Source organism: Oncorhynchus masou, chromosome 22, assembly GCF_036934945.1.
Source record: "Oncorhynchus masou masou isolate Uvic2021 chromosome 22, UVic_Omas_1.1, whole genome shotgun sequence".
In the NCBI taxonomy this organism is placed as follows: domain Eukaryota; kingdom Metazoa; phylum Chordata; class Actinopteri; order Salmoniformes; family Salmonidae; genus Oncorhynchus; species Oncorhynchus masou.
The window spans coordinates 16352143-16369966 of NC_088233.1; the positions used below are offsets into that span (position 1 = coordinate 16352143).

Consider the following 17824-nt stretch of genomic DNA (forward strand, 5'->3'; position numbering starts at 1 on the left):
GTTGCCTAGTGGTTCGAGCATTGGGCCAGTAACCGAAAGGTTGCTGGATTGAATCCCAAACTGACAAGGTAAAAATCTGTAGTTCTGCCCCTGAACAAGGCAGTTAACCCACTGTTCCCCGGTTAACTGAATTGCCTAGTTGAATAAAATAAATAAAATCCCTCTCAACCATACAATTTTTCAATTTCTCATCAAACCACAGGGATTGAACCGGTTTTACAGTCACGTCCTTAATGGGTTCATGGTTATTAGTAAGTGGAATAATCTATTTCATTCATGCATCAAGTGCAGCGTCTGGTTGCTCCTCATTTCACACCACAGACCAGCAAATATTATTTACATCTTCAACATAGGAATCACAACTACAATAATGCAGGAAACGTTCTCCTCTTCCTCTGAAAGGGGAGGCCTCCATGAATGAGGCAGTCGCAAATCGGGAAAATCCAAGCAGCTATCTTTACTTGATGGCTAGCAATTTAGCTAGCAGTATTAGTATCAGCGGTGTAAAGTACTTTAGTAGAAATCATTTAAAGTACTACTTATATATCAATGATGTCACTCTTGCTGCAGGTGATTCCCTGATCCATCTCTACGCAGACGACTCCATTCTGTATACATCTGGCCCTTCATTGGACACTGTGTTAACAAACCTCCAAACGAGCTTCAATGCCATACAACACTTCTTCCGTGGCCTCCAACTGCTTTTTAATGCTAGTAAAACTAAATGCATGCTCTTCAACCGATCTCTGCCAACCCGACTAGCATCACTACTCTGGACGGTTCTGACTTAAGAATATGTGGACAACTACAAATACCTAGGTTTCTGGTTAGACTGTAAACTCTCCTTCCAGACTCACATTAATCATCTCCAATCCAAAATTGAATCGAGAATCAGTTTCCTATTTTGCAACAATGCCTCCTTCACTCATGCTGCCAAACATACCCTGTAAAACTGATTATCCTACCGATCCTTGACTTTCGCGATGTCAAATACATATTAGCCTCCAACACTCTACTCAGCAAATTGGATGTGGTCTATCACAGTGCCATATGTTTTGTCACCAAAGCATCATATACCACCCACCACTGCGACCTGTATGCTCTCGTTAGCTGACCCTTGCTTCATATTCATCATTGTCATTTTTGTTGTTGTTGCTCTTTTGCACCCCAGTATCTCTACTTGCACGTCATCATCTGCACATCTATCACTCCAGTGTTAATGCTGAATTGTAATTATTTCACCTCTATGGCCTATCTTACTACATTTGCTCACACTGTGCATAGATTTTTATATTGTGTTATTGACAGTACGTTTGTTTATTCCATGTGTAACTCTGTTGTTGTTTTTGTCGCACTGCTTTGCTTTATCTTGGCCAGGTCGCAGTTGTAAATGAGAACTTGTTCTCAACTAGCCTACTTAGTTAAATTAAGGTGATAAAAATATATATATATTTTTGGGGGGTATCTGTACTGTTGGTAACTTTGCCAACTTTTACTTTTACTTCAATACATTCCTAATGAAAATAATGTACTTTCTACTCCATACATTTCCCCTTGACACCCTAAACTACTCGTTACATTTTGACAGGAAAATGGTCCAATTCACACACTTATCAAGACAACATCCCTGGTCATCCCTACTGCCTCAGATCTGGCGGACATAAATGCCTCGTTTGTAAATTATGTCTGAGTGTTGGAGTGTGCCCCATCCGTAAATAAAATAAAAACAGGAAAATTGTGCAGTCTGGTTTGCATAATATAAAGAAGTTTATACTTTATACTTTGACTTTTGATACATAAGTACATTTTAGCAATTCCATTTCCTTTAAATACTTAAGTATTTTTTAAACCAAATAATTTTAGTTTTACTCAAGTAGTATTTTACTGGGTGACTTTCACTTTTAATTGAGTAATTTTCAATTAAGGTTTTTTACTCTTACTGAAGTATGACAATGGAGTACTTTTTCCACCACTGATTAGGATGCCGTATTTATAATCTAATTTAGATTGGCTACTTTTAGTCAAAAACAACAAACCAATGCGTCTACCTTTAATACAGTGCCTTCGGAAACTATTCAGACCCCTTGACTTTTTCCACATTTTGTTGCGATACAACCTGATTCTAAAATGGATTAGATATTTTTTTACACACAATGTCCCATAATGACAAAGTGAAAACAGGTTTTTAGACATTTTTGGCAATTTATAAAAAAAAAACAGAAATACATTTTTGAATAAGGCTGTAACGTAACAAAATGTGGAAAAAGTAAAGGAGTCTATATTCTTTCCGAAGGATCTGTATGTGGCTCCAGTGGCCTTATGATCACCTTACATCTATTGGCCAAAATTGAATATGAACAAGGTTGTGTGGCAAAGGTGAGGGTATGGGTTGTGGTGGGCTGTGCGGAATAACACTGCTATGGGCAGATCAGTGAGACAGTGTGATGGATTCTTTCTCTTTGGCTATGTGTTTTAGTCCTACAGAAGCATCCCTGACTGGCCTCCTCTTGGACAGGCTGTCACTGCCAACACAGACTATTATTACACCATTATAGATATGATTTTCAATGCTCAAATTCTGTAGGCTTGTTCTTTCAGATAAACCTCAATAATAATTCTGTTTACTAAAAAGGCATCCCAGTATTTTAGCTGAATTTGTTATCTTCACTGTAGATGAACCAGTTAATGAGGTTTGATTAGAGTTTTGTATGTTCATGATATTGATGTACTGGTGAATTTTTTGCATACTTAGTGATGTATACAGGGACTGCCATTTGGAGAAAATGGAGGTGCATTGCATCATGGGATTGTTCAGCAGTTGGTTGTTTTGATTAAGTGAACAGAGAGATCGGGGTGAGACAGGGTTGAGGTGGGGTTGAGACGAGGGAGAGGTGACTGGCTGCCTACCCAGGTAAACCTGCAAACGGAGAACTCCCTGAGCCTGCCTCTCACTGGGCCCCTGATTATTGGAAGGACCCTGCTGTACACAACAAAACTGCACTACATCATCAACATCTTAAACGCCTCCTGCAGTAACACTGTGGACGGTGTGTCATTTGGTGCTTCCACTAGCTATCTTAGTGGTCATTCTAATACATTAGGTTGCATGACCAAGGTTTATTAAGTATCTATTCATTTTTACTGAATGCCTTATCATAACCTGTTCAACCACCTTAGTCACATCATAGAGAAATACAGTGCCTTGCGAAAGTATTCGGCCCCATTGAACTTTGCGACCTTTTGCCACATTTCAGGCTTCAAACATAAAGATATAACACTGTATTTTTTGTGAAGAATCAACAACAAGTGGGACACAATCATGAAGTGGAATGACATTTATTGGATATTTCCAACTTTTTTAACAAATCAAAAACTGAAAAATTGGGCGTGCAAAATTATTCAGCCCCTTTACTTTCAGTGCAACAAACTTTCTCCAGAAGTTCAGTGAGGATCTCTGAATGATCCAATGTTGACCTAAATGACTAATGATGATAAATACAATCCACCTGTGTGTAATCAAGTCTCCGTATAAATATACCTGCACTGTGATAGTCTCAGAGGTCCGTTAAAAGCACAGAGAGCATCATGAAGAACAAGGAACACACCAGGCAGGTCTGAGATACTGTTGTGAAGACGTTTAAAGCCGGATTTGGATACAAAAAGATTTCCCAAGCTTTAAACATCCCAAGGAGCACTGTGCAAGCGATAATATTGAAATGGAAGGAGTATCAGACCACTGCAAATCTACCAAGACCTGGCCGTCCCTCTAAACTTTCAGCTCATACAAGGAGAAGACTGATCAGAGATGCAGCCAAGAGGCCCATGAGAGCCACCTGGGAGACACACCAAACATGTGGAAGAAGGTGCTCTGGTCAGATGAAACCAAAATTGAACTTTTTGGCAACAATGCAAAATGTTATGTTTGGCGTAAAAGCAACACAGCTCATCACCCTGACCACACCATCCCCACTGTCAAACATGGTGGTGGCAGTATCATGGTTTGGGCCTGCTTTTCTTCAGCAGGGACAGGGAAGATGGTTAAAATTGATGGGAAGATGGATGGAGCCAAATACAGGACCATTCTGGAAGAAAACCTGATGGAGTCTGCAAAAGACCTGAGACTGGGATGGAGATTTGTCTTCCAACAAGACAATGATCCAAAACATAAAGCAAAATCTACAATGGAATGGTTCAAAAATAAACATATCCAGGTCTTAGAATGGCCAAGTCAAAGTCCAGACCTGAATCCAATCGAGAATCTGTGGAAAGAACTGAAAACTGCTGTTCACAAATGCTCTCCATCCAACCTCACTGAGCTTGAGCTGTTTTGCAAGGAGGAATGGGAAAAAATTTCAGCCTCTCGATGTGCAAAACTGATAGAGACATACCTCAAGCGACTTACAGCTGTAATCGCAGCAAAAGGTGGCGCTACAAAGTATTAACTTAAGGGGGCAGAATAATTTTGCACGCCCAATTTTTTAGTTTTTGATTTGTTAAAAAATTTGAAATATCCAATAAATGTCGTTCCACTTCATGATTGTGTCCCACTTGTTGTTGATTCTTCACAAAAAATACAGTTTTATATCTTTATGTTTGAAGCCTGAAATGTGGCAAAAAGTCGCAAAGTTCAAGGGGGCCGAATACTTTCGCAAGGCACTGTATACATCACAGAAGACTGAAATATAACAAAATCTTTGATATAAAAATAACGGATTTTCAGCGTAAAAAAACAACAACATTTATTAATTATGAAATTATTAACTATTTTAGTAGCATTCCACCCATAAGGTCACTAGGTCATTTGACTGCATGAGAGGACTACCCTTCCTTTCCAGAGCTTGCCGAATGAAACAAAATAATCATGAATAGACATGTACCAAAGTTAGAACACACAAAGACAAACAAATGCTAAATGGGAGACTTCATGACAACTTTCAACCACATTGCAACGAAATGTTTGCTTTGTTGGAAAAGTGCCTGTGTGTTTACACAGGCAGTGTCACGGCTGTCGTAAGAAGTGGACCAAGGTGCAGGGTGGTGAGCGTACATTTTCCTTTTTATTTTGGAATGACGCCAACAAAACAAGAAACAAAATGAACAACCATGACGCTTACAGGGCTTTAGTGCCACAAACAACGTTAACTACCCACACTGAAGGAGGGAAAAAGGGCTGCCTAAGTATGATTCCCAATCAGAGACAACAATAGACAGCTGTCCCTGATTGAGAACCATACCCAGCCAAAACATAGAAATAAAGAAACATAGATCACAAAACATAGAATGCCCACCCCACTGTCACACAGGGCGTGACAGGCAGACACATTCTGATCTTTTGCCCAGTTATTAGTAAAAGAGCCGATCTGATTTGTCAAAAGGACAATTAGTGGAAAAATATCTCAGACTGGGATGCCTGTGGAAACACAGTTGGAGCATAGGTGGGCTGTGAAAACAATTGCCTAATTTGACTAACTTTGGAACAAAATTACAAATAATCTAGTTAGAACAATAATCAAGCTTCAGTAGGGGCAGCAGATAGCCTGGTGGGTAGGAGTGTTGGGCCAGTAAGCTGTCGTTCTGCCCCTAAGCAAGGCAGTTAACCCACTGTTCCCTTGATGCAGATGATGTGGATGTGGATTAAGGCAGCCCCCCGCACCTCTCTGATTAAGAGGGGTTGGGTTAAATGCGGAAGACACATTTCAGTTGAAGACATTCGGTTGCACAACTGACTAGGTATCCCCCTATCCAGTAGTACTCACTGTAGCTTTGTAGGTAGCCAATGTCATACCAGATGGATTACTAATATGGAAATCAACATGGTGCATTGTAGGAATTATTGGTCTAAAAGATGTTAGAGCAGGTTAGGAGGCCATTAATTAATGATACTACCATCACAATCAGAGATGATTAAAATTACTGCTCCCGAACCTATCAATAATTCAGTAAGGGGATAAACCAAAGCATCAAGTCACAGAAAACGGCTCTTTTGACTATTGAAGGACAATGATGAGTTCACAAGCAGCCTTCTTTTACCTGTACCTCTCAAGAACCCAGGAACACTGAATCATAGAAATCACAGGTCTGAACAAATAGAACATTTAATCATCCTAAGATTCAATACACATCTGATGACAAACGAGGGTGGGCTAAATGAGGGCCAACAATGAGGCAAGAGTACAAGGCAATCAGGCTGCCATAAGGCGTGAGAGAGCGGGCTGACATGATAAGACCCAACACTGAGCTTTACATTGATCAAAAGGAGACTTTCACTTGGGGAGTCATTGAAAGCGATCGCACATACTTATCAAGGCAAATTACCTAATCTCTACGACAGCCCCACAGTTCAGTGTAGAAGCTTCACCAAAGCCAAAGCATGACCAATATATGCCGCCCCAGCTGCCAGCCATGGGGGGTGGGGGGACAACCTAGCTACCGTAGAGAACCCTCTTATAAAATCCTGGTATGAAGCCTGAACAGATGGGGGACGGGATCCCCAATAACTCTCTCATAATAGATACATAAACTACCTAACTCTGCATGCATATTGAATCTAGCCAAGAATAAACATACTTTTGTTACTGTCATTTTCACCACCGGCATCATGCATCATTTATATTCGTACATACCATTTTTAAAGTTGTCCAACAGATTACAATAAAACTTACTTTTACCACTATGCAGTATATTCTGTTCTGTTCAGTTTCAAAGTTCAAAGCATTCCAAAACTGCCCTGACTTGTAGACAGAATTAAACTGCAGCCACTGATTTCATCAACCACACCAGCAGGATAACAATCATATAACAGTAATGTAAAAACATTTGGGGGTGAATCAAAAAGATGTTCCCCTCAAGCTCCTGTTTGTGACATTATTACCACTGTGAAGCAGTGTTCATAATTGTAAAGAGGTCATCAGCGGACAAACAGAGAGACAGAAGGCGATGGGCTCCATTTACCTTTTTCTGCTCCTCCAGTGCATGTCTCACAGGTTTCCTCCTCTGGTGCTGGTGCTGATGCTTGCTCCCCTCAGCTCCCAGTTCCATAGCAGGCTGAATGCCAGATACCCTCTCTCTTCCCTGCTCAGTCCCAACTCCACAATATCCACAACCCAATAATCCCTGAGGGGAAGGGAAATCCCAGATATTTCACATGTGATATCCTACTTCCTTCCCAGGTTGTCAATACGGATACACCACTTCTCCAAAAGAATGATCACATCCGATACCTCCCAAAGGATTCTGGGGCTCTGGCGGAAAAAGGTCAACAATAGTTCTGCTTCTTCAGTCTCAACCTAGAGGGAATGGGCCATGGGACTGACCGGAGAGACTGGGTCCCAGGGGCCGCTGGTCTCTGAATCATGGTGGTTAGTTAGGGATGCAGCCTGCAGCAACGATACACTGCCTTCATTGGAAGTGATAGGATTTAACACAGTGATAATGAAATCTGATAAGCATGGTTCAGTCCAAGGGGGTCCAAGTGTCCCATCATGCTTGATCTGAGCGAAGAGCTTGAGTTACCCACCATGTACCCAGTTACCCACTATATCAAGTTTGGACACACAAACTCAAGGGTTTTTCTTAATTTTCACTATTTTCAACATTGTAGAATAATAGCAAAGACATCAAACTATGAAATGACACATATAGAACCATGTAGTAACCAAAAAAGTGACCTGGAAAGCTTTTCCAACAGTCTGAAGGAGTTCCCAAATATGCTGAGCACTTGTTGGCTGCTTTTCCTTCACTCTACAGTCCAACTCATCCCAAACCATCTCAATTGGGTTGAGGTTGGGTGATTGTGGAGGCCAGGTCATCTGATGCAGCACTCCATCACTCTCCTTCTTGGTAAAATAGCCCTTACACAGCCTGGAGGTGTGTTGGGTCATTGTCCTGTTGTAAAACAAATGATAGTCCCACTAAGAGCAAATGAGATGGGATGGCGTATTGCTGCATAATGCTGTGGTAGCCATGCTGGTTATGTGTGCCTTGCATTTGAAATAAATCACCAACAGTGTCACCAGCAAAGCACCCCCAAACCATCACACCTCCTCCTCCATGCTTCACGGTGGGAATTACACATGCAGAGATTCCCCGTTCACCTACTCTGCGTGTAATGGAGTGCGTAACTCGCTGCAGGGAAGTCAGGCGCAGGAGAGCAGAAATGGGTAGCAAACGGGGCGAACAAAAACACGGCACTCAGAAAACGAAACACACCCGGGTTACAATAACCCGGAGCAAACCAGCCTGGATTACACATACATTTACATATAACGATTCCACACACAGACATGGGGGGAAACAGAGGGTTATATGCAAGACAAGTAATGAGGGAATGCAAACCAGGTGTGCGGGAAAACAAGACAAAACAAATGGAAATGAAAGTTGGATCGGCGATGGCTAGAAGACCGGTGACGTCAACCGCCGAACGCCACTCAAACAAGGAGAGGGACCGACCTCGGCGGCAGTCGTGACACTGCGTCTCTCAAAGAAACGGCGGTTGGAACCAGAAATCTAAAATTTTGATTCATTAGACCCAAGCTCAGATTTGCTCATGTTTCTTGGTCCAAGCAAGTCTCTTCTTCTCATTGATGTCCTTTTGTAGTGGTTTCATTGCAGCAATTCGAAGGACTGATTCTTGCAGTCTCCTCTGAACAGTTGATGTTGGGATGTGTCTGTACTTGAACTCTGTGAAGCAATTATTTGGGCAATTTCTCAGACTGGTAACTCGAATGAACTTGTCCTCTGCAGCAGAGGTAACTCTGGGTCTTCCTTTCCCGTGGCGGTCGTCATGAGAGCCAGTTTCATCATAACGCTTGATATTTTTGGCGACGACACTTGAAGAAACTTTCAAAGTTATTGACATTTTCCTGATTGACTGACCTTCATGTCGTTTAGTAATGATGGACTGTCGTAGTGGTTAGAGCGTTGGACCAGTAACCGAAAGGTTGGACTAGTAACCGAAAGGTTGCAAGTTCAAATCCCTGAGCTGACAAGGTACAAATCTGTCGTTCTGCCCCTGAACAGGCAGTTAACCCACTGTTCCTAGGCCATCATTGAAAATAAGAATTTGTTCTTAACTGACTTGCCTTGTAAAATAAAGGTAAAATTAAAAATAAAATAAAAAATTGAGCTGTTCTTGCCATAATATGGACTGGGTCTGTTACCAAATAGTGCTATCTTCTGTATACCACCCATATCTTGTCACAACACAACTGATTGGCTCAAACACATTAAAAAGGAAAGAAAATCCACAAATTATCTTTTAACAAGGCACACCTGTTAATTGAAATGCATTCCAGGTGACTACCTCATGAAGCTGGTTGAGGGAATGCCAAGAGTGTGCAAAGCTTCATCAAGGCAAAGTGTGGCTACTTTGAAGAATCTCAAATATAAAATATATTTTGATTTGTTTAACACTTTTTTGGTTACTACATGTTTCCATGTGTGTTATTTAATAGTTTAGACATACATTTCTAGTAAAATAGTCAAATGAAGAAAAGTCCTTTCATGAGTATGTGTGTCGGAATATATATATACATATATATGCAAGGTTGCATTAAATTGATACATCATTGTCATCATCACTCTCATTATGATCGTTTGGGAACACCGATGATTTTTAAAACACTGTAAAACTATCACTCTCACTTAACTAAAGAAACCCAAATAGGCTACATACTACAGTAGTTATAAACGTATTTCAAGTTTAACCATTAGACTTAGCCTACAATATGAATATAGAATGTGACTGACTGAAACCGTGATGTAAAAAATAAAAAATAAACAATTATACGAATGCATCAAAATTAGCTTAGTCCATCTAACATGCTATCATATAACTGTAAGGAGGAAAAAATGGTCAAATATAAAATACTCACCCAAATAAAATGTTTTTTTGTGTGCAGAATATCCATGCACAGAGGCTACAAATTGGTTACTCCGTGTGCACACCGTACACCAGCACAGACCACACTTTCAATTCCCATCCCCACAGAGAGCGCTTCTTTTCAATTGTTTTTTTTGGACACTGCTTTCTTGTCCCAGTGTTAAAGCTCATTCCCATTGAAACTTTTAGGAATGAATTTTCTGCCATCTAGTGTGAAAAAATGGAACATCTCTTATTAGTCATTACACCCATGATCGCAAGAGCATCGAACTTCACGAGGCTACAATTACATGAAAAGGCTCCACTTTTCGGAATTATACATCATAGAACTTTTCATATATTATAATTAGAGATAGGTTATAATATCATGCAATAAACAGGTGACAGTCAGTCCATTTAGTGATATACAGTATAGTTACATTGTATTCACCTGGTTATTGCATGATGTTGCCACTATGCCAAACGCTGTATAGAAAAAGCATTACATGTTGTGTTGTCCCTATTCTATCCACTATATCAAAAGCAGATGCCATGTTTACGGTCATAGAGAAACCACATCAGTCCTAGACCAGGAGGTGGACACACCAAAGTGACCATCTTGGGTGTGGGTAATGTCAGTATGGCATGTTCCCTCAGTATCTTACAGTGAGTTCCACTTTGCATATTCCACTGTGCAAAGCGAGCACCAAAGACTTTAGATTTTTATTCTGAGCTTGTATACAGTGCCACGCCATTCCAACAAACAAACAACAATTCCTATGAATACTGATGATAAACAGTCTAGTATAGCTCATCACTTACCCCGTCACTTGTTGTGAAGGGTGTGGCTGATGAAGTCACTGTGGTGGATGCTATAGAGGACTGCATGGAGAAGAGCTGGACATGCAGCAAGCCAGCCTCTTCCTGAAGACCTCAGCCGCCAGAGGTCAGCTATAGCCTGGCTCGGTCCCTCTGTGTGTGTGTGTGTGTGTGTGTGTGTGTGTGTGTGTGTGTGTGTGTGTGTGTGTGTAGGTGTGTAGGTGTGTAGGTGTGTAGGTGTGTAGGTGTGTGTGTGTGTGTGTGTGTGTGTGTGTGTGTGTGTGTGTGTGTGTGTGTGTGTGTGTGTGTGCGCGCGTGTGCTGACTCCTTTAAAATAATACAGTGATACAGCAGAACGATGAATGCTTTTTGTATTTCAAATTCTTATGGGAAAATGTGTCCAGAGTGACAAACTATGAAATCCCTAGATGTAAAAATGTGGAGTTTGGGATATTTTCCCACTTCGTTGTAACATATTGTAATATATCACGCTCTGTTCCTCTTATTCTACTCAGACACAGCCAACTCAAAGATGTGCGTCATCACTGCAGGCGTGCGTCAGAGGAAGGGGGAGAGTTGTCTGGATCTGGTCCAGAGGAACATTTAGGTGTTGAAGCAGATCATCCCTCCACTGGCCCAGCACAGTCCTGACGCCATCCCCCTGGTCATATAAACCCCTAGTAACTCACTACACCATGTCCACTTCTTATATTTGCATAGGGAGAAGTGAGTAGGATATTATCAGACTGATGAGAAGAGTCAAGTCAAACTTAGTTACATTACTTATTTTCGCTAAGCAAATGTTTCTTCCTAGCGTGGATAAACCCTGTCCAATAGTAATTGAGCATATATATATTTGTTTCTAACCCTGGCTGGTGGCTAACCCGATGGTACTGAACTCTGTGGCACTCTGGTGGATGTGCTGACCTATGTGGCATGGAGGCTGAGTGGGTTCCCTTAGAACAGGGTCAGCAGAACCAATCTGGACTCTGCACGGTTCCCCTACTTGATGGGGGAGAGACTGCAGATCCATTCTAGCAGTGTCCAGGGACACATCATAGGAGAGCACGGGGAATCCAGTGGTGAGACACTCCCCTGTATTAGGTCAAAAACAGCATCACAATCAATCCATACAAAAAATATACATCACCGAGAGCTAGAGGCTGGGCAGGATTCAGAGGGCTGGGCAGATGTTTGGCAACTCCATGACCCGCAGTATTAGACTTCAAATGAATCATCCAGCGATCATACACTGTTTACCAGGGGGCAGGGCTACCGACGTTAAGGATAATCTGAAGATGATGCTGGCTAAAGCTAAAACTGGTGAGTGTAGAGTATAGAGATATTGTTATCCACGTCGGCACCAACGATGTTAGGATGAAACAGTCAGAGGTCACCAAGCGCAACATAGCTTCAGCGTGTAAATCAGCTAGAAAGATGTGTCGGCATGAAGTAATTGTCTCTGGCCCCCTCCCAGTTAGGGGGAGTGATGAGCTCTACAGCAGTCACACACCTCAATCGCTGGTTGAAAACTGTTTTCTGACCCTCCCAAAATATAGAATTTGTAGATAATTGGCTCTCTTTCTGGGACTCGCCGACAAACAGGACCAAGCCTGGCCTGTTGAGGAGTGACAGACTCCATCCTAGCTGGAGGGGGGCTCTCATCTTATCTACGAACATAGACAGGGCTCTAACTCCCCTAGCTTCACAATGAGATAGGGTGCAGGCCAGGCAGCAGGCCGTTAGCCAGCCTGCCAACTTAGTGGAGTCTGCCACTAGCACAGTCAGTGAGTCAGCTCAGCTATTCCCATTGAGACCGTGTCTGTGCCACGACGTAGGTTGGGCAAAACTAAACATGAAGGTGTTTGCCTTAGCAATCTCACTGGAATAAAGACCTCATCCATTCCTGACATTATTGAAAGAGATTGTGATACCTCACATCTCAAAATAGAGCTACTTAATGTTAGATCCCTGACTTCCAAGGCAGTTATAGTCAATGAACTAATCACTGATCATAATCTTGATGTGACTGGCTTGACTGAAACATGGCTTAAACCTGATGAATGTACTGTGTTAAATGAGGCCTCAAACGCTGGTTATACTAGTGACCATATCCCCTGCGCATCCCGCAAAGGTGTTGCTAACATTTATGATAGCAAATTTAAATTTAAAAAAATCCCTCGACATTTTTGTCTTTTGAGCTTTCAGTCATGAAATCTATGCAGCCTACTCAATCACTTTATATAGCTACTGTTTACAGGCCTCCTGGGCCATATACAGCGTTCCTCAGCGAGTTCCCTGAATTCCTATCGGACCTTGTAGTCACGGCAGATAATATTCAAATTTTTGGTGACTTTAATATTCACACTCCTCAAGGCGTTCGGCGCCATCGACACAGTGGGTTTTGTCCAACATGTCTCCGGATCTACTTACTGACACAATCATACTCTGGACCTAGTTTTGTCCCGTGGAATAAATGTTGTGGATCTTAATGTTTTTCCTAATAATCATGGACTATCGGACCACCATTATGTTTGCAATCGCAACAAATAATCTGCTCAGACCCCAACCTAGGATCATCAAAAGTCATGCTATAAATTCTCAGACAACCCAAAGATTCATAGATGCCCTTCCAGACTCCCTCCGCCTACCGAAGGACGTCAGAGTACAAAAATCAGTTAACCGCCTAACTGAGGAACTCAATTGAACCTTGCGCAATACCCTAGATGCAGTTGTAGCCCTAAAAACAAAAAACATTTGTCAACAGAAGCGAGCTCCCTGGTATAGAGCACCCACTTTGCCAAAGCACAGCCCCCACACCACTAGAGGGATATCTTCAACCACCAACTTACCATCCTGAGACAAAGCTGAGTATAGCCCGCAAAGATCTCCGCCATGGCACAACCCAAGGGGGGGTGCCAACCCAGACAGGATTACCACATCAGTGAATCAACCCACTCAGGTGACGCACCCCTTCCAGGGACAGCATGAGAGAGCCCCAGTAAGCCAGTGACTCAGCCCCTGTAATAGGGTTAGAGGCAGAGAATCCCAGTGGAAAGAGGGGAACCGGCCAGGCAGAGACATCAAGGGTGGTTCGTTGCTCCAGAGCCTTTCCGTTCACCTTCCCACTCCTGGGCCAGACTACACTCAATCATATGACCCACTGAAGAGATGAGTCTTCAGTAAAGACTTAAGGGTTGAGACCGAGTTTGCGTCTCTGACATGGGTAGGCAGACCGTTCCATAAAAATGGAGCTCTATAGGAGAAAGCCCTGCCCCCAGCTGTTTGTTTAGAAATTCTAGGGACAATTAGGAGGCCTGCATCTTGTGACCGTAGCGTACGTGTAGGTATGTATGGCAGGACCAAATCAGAGAGATAGGTAGGAGCAAGCCCATGTAATGCTTTGTAGGTTAGCAGTAAAACCTTGAAATCAGCCCTTGCTTTGACAGGAAGCCAGTGTAGCTCACTGCCTTCCTGAAGACAAACAATGTATACAAAATGCTTCAGTCTGGTTTTAGACCACATCACAGCACTGAGATTGCACTTGTGAAGTTGGTAAATTACCTTTTAATGGCGTCAGACCGAGGCTCTGCATCTGTCCTCGTGCTCCTAGACCTTAGTGCTGCTTTTGATACCATCAATCACCACATTCTTTTGGAGAGATTGGAAACCCAAATTGGTCTACACGGTCAAGTTCTGGCCTGGTTTAGATCGTAACTGTCGGAAAGATATCAGTTTGTCTCTGTGGATGGTTTGTCCTCTGACAAATCAACTGTAAATGTTGGTGTTCCTCAAGGCTCCGTTTTAGGACCACTATTGTTTTCACTATATATTTTACTGCTTTCATTGCTATGCGGATGACACACAGCTGTACATTTCAATGAAACATGGTGGAGCCCCAAAATTGCCCTCCCTGGAAGCCTGTGTTTCAGACACAAGGAAGTGGATGGCTGCAAATGTTCTATTTTTAAACTCGGACAAAACAGAGATGCTTGTTCTAGGTCCCAAGAAACAAAGAGATCTTTTGTTGAATCTGACAATTAATGTTGATGGTTGTACGGTCGTCTCAAATAAAACAGTGAAGGAGCTCGGCATTACTCTGGACCCTGATCTCTCACTAACATATCAAGACTGTTCCAAGGACAGATTTTTTCCCATCTACGCAACGTTGCAAAAATCAGAAACTTTCTGTCCAAAAATGATGCTGAAATATTAATCCATGCTTTTGTCAATTCTAGGTTAGACTAGTGCAATGCTCTACTTTTCGGTTACCCGGATAAAGCACTAACTAAACTTCAATTAGTGCTAAACATGGCTGTGATCTTCCTGTCCGGGATGGCGCCCCCCTTTGGGTTGTGCCTTGGTGGAGATATTTGTGGGCTATACTCCAGTCTTGTCTCAGGATGGTAAGTTGGTGGTTGAAGATATAGTGGTGTGGGTGCTGTGTTTGGCAAAGTGGGTGGGGTTATATCCTGCCTGTTTGGCCCTGTCTGTCCGGGGGTATCGTCTGACGGGGCCACAGTGTCTCCCGACCCCTCCCGTCACAGCCTCCAGTATTTATGCTGCAGTAGTTTATGTGTCGGGGGGTTAGGGTCAGTCTGTTATATCTGGAGTATTTACCCTGTCTTATCCGGTGTCGTGTGTGAATTTAAGTATGCTCTTTCTAATTCTCTCTTTCTTTCTCTCTTTCTCTCTTTCTTTCTTTCTCTTTCTCGGAGGACCTGAGCCCTAGGACCATGCCTCGGGACTACCTGGCCTGATGACTCCTTGCTGTCCCCAGTCCACCTAGCCGTGCTGCTGCTCCAGTTTCAATTGTTCTGCCTGCGGTTATGGAACCCTGCCCTGTTCACCAGACGTGCTACCTGTCCCAGACCTGCTGTTTTCAACTCTCTAGAGACAGCAGGAGCGGTAGAGATACTCTTAATGATTGGCTATGAAAAGCCAACTGACATTTACTCCTGAGGTGCTGACCTGTTGCTCCCTCGACAACCACTGTTAATATTATTATTTGACTCTGCTGGTCATCTATGAACATTTGAACATCTTGGCCATGTTCTGTTATAATCTCCACCCGGCACAGCCAGAAGAGGACTGGCCACCCCACATAGCCTGGTTCCTCTCTAGGTTTCTTCCTAGGTTTTGGCCTTTCTAGGGAGTTTTTCCTAGCCACTGTGCTTCTACACCTGCATTGCTTGCTGTTTGGGGTTTTAGGCTGGGTTTCTGTACAGCACTTTGAGATATCAGCTGATGTACGAAGGGCTATATAAATATATTTGATTTGATTTGATTAATAGGTGCTCTTGATACGGGTGACTGTGGCCCTATGCTGTCCTGGCAGCCTATTGATTGGAGAGATTTGTCAGCTGGCCTTGGTCCTGGCCCTGATGGACACCCCTCATAGCCTGGTTCCTCTCTAGGTTTTTTCCTAGGTTCTGGCCTTTCATTGTCCCTGTCAAAAGTAAATGTGTATCACCAATTAATCTCTAGAAACATGGGCATAGATTACAGTTAGAGCAAGTCAGTATTATCTTGAGTCTGTATACACACTCAAGTGTAAAATGTCTCTTCAGTGCTTACGAGGTGATTCAGCTGAAGGGGCACACCCCCTGGGTCATTGGTCTGAGTGTGTCCAGCCTAGCACAGGTCAAACTGAAGAACCTCAGCACCATTCACCCTGTGTCCACCCTCGTCAAGGTGGGTAGATCTACAAAGAGCATACAGAAAAATATTACAGCGTTAATCTTTTTTTATTTTTTACATTGTGTGTATTGTGATGATGTATTTTCTGTACAGTATGTGTTTCCCAGGGCATGTGTGGGATAGAGGAGGAGGTGTTCTCACCCAGCCCCTGAGGGAGACAGAGGTTCAGGGGCGGCCGGAGAGTGTGTGGCTCCTAGGACAAACCAACAGCGAGCTGAGCCTCTGAGCCACGGAGCTCCAGGACAAAGAATGAATCAAGCTCATACATTAGTTTACACTGAGGGTAACTGATGTTGTCATGTGTACAGTAACAATGTCTAAACACTCAACATGACCCATCAACCTCATACATGTGATTTGTATATATTTGTATTGTATCATCAATAGTGATGTCTGTATCGCAAATCAAATATACAGACTGCGTGTGATGAATAAAGAGTTATTGGAAACTGTTTTGCCCCATCTTCAATACATAAAGGAGGGTCATCAAATCATTGTTGTCCTTCTTACACATGAAGTAGCATGTTAGATGTATGTCCAGAAGGGGGCAGGATCCCACTTCCTGAGCAGGATTGGGTAGGTGGCAGCAAAGTGGCTTGAAGACAGACAGGGTGGGTAGGGAAGGTTCAGTAACCCTCTCCCCTGGTCTCTTCTACTCTTCCTGACTCAGTATTAAATCAGCAAGCTCAGGATTTCTGATGGCTGTCTCTCTCCTCATATGGTCCATCTGTTTGTGGAGCAATGTTTTCCATGCATCCTTAAAATCCACTAGTTTTCATCAGTTCACTGTTGTCCTAAAACATTTTGCATGTCAGGAGACAAGTTATCAAGAAGTAAAAATTTCATCCGTCACATCGTCATGATGATGTCAAATGATTCATAGTTGGTGAAACTGCCACGTGTTTGTGATATTACGAAAACAAAGAAGTTACCTCAATCAACAAACAGTTTTGTCCCCAGCGGACATCATTGCACGTGCCATAAATAGCAGTATATGTACTGAGACTTTTACAAACCACGATGCTCGATGCTCCTCTCCTCTCCTCCACTTCATCAACATAACAAAAACAATCACGAAGGTGCTTGGGCAAACAGTGGCGCCTATTCCTCCTTTACGGATTTCAACTTTAATCAGGGTGACAAGTAGTGAATACAAGACGTGTTGTGTAGTCCAGGGGTTCCTAAAGTGGGGTCAGCAGAGGTACTGCGGGGGGTCCACCGCCAGATATAAAATAATTTAAAATAATCATCTTTATTTTTTTAATGAATATTACTAACAGATTAAATGACTTTGGGCAAGGGATCTATGGAGTAAGTTTACAGTGTGCAAAACAATACAATATTATTAATCTACAATGTATGATCTTAAGCCTGGGTAACATGGGCCTGGGACACTAAAAGGGATATTGGTATTAAAGAACTCCACCAATTATACATTTTTCAACT

The 17824-nt window shown here is 42.5% G+C and overlaps 1 protein-coding gene and 1 pseudogene across 1 annotated transcript in view; one reads left to right on the forward strand and one right to left on the reverse strand.

Annotated features, from left to right (window-relative positions):
* LOC135508782 (neuron navigator 2-like) overlaps positions 1-7060 on the reverse strand; it is a 70243-nt gene extending 63183 nt beyond the window's left edge. The window contains exon 1 of the mRNA XM_064929002.1: positions 6952-7060. Coding sequence (XP_064785074.1) covers positions 6952-7038 — 87 coding nt within the window. The 5' untranslated portion in view covers positions 7039-7060. The remainder of the gene's footprint in view (positions 1-6951) is intronic.
* Positions 7061-8387: 1327 nt separating this feature from the next.
* Positions 8388-16530, forward strand: LOC135508783 (L-lactate dehydrogenase A chain-like; annotated as a pseudogene).
* Positions 16531-17824: the final 1294 nt, after the last annotated feature.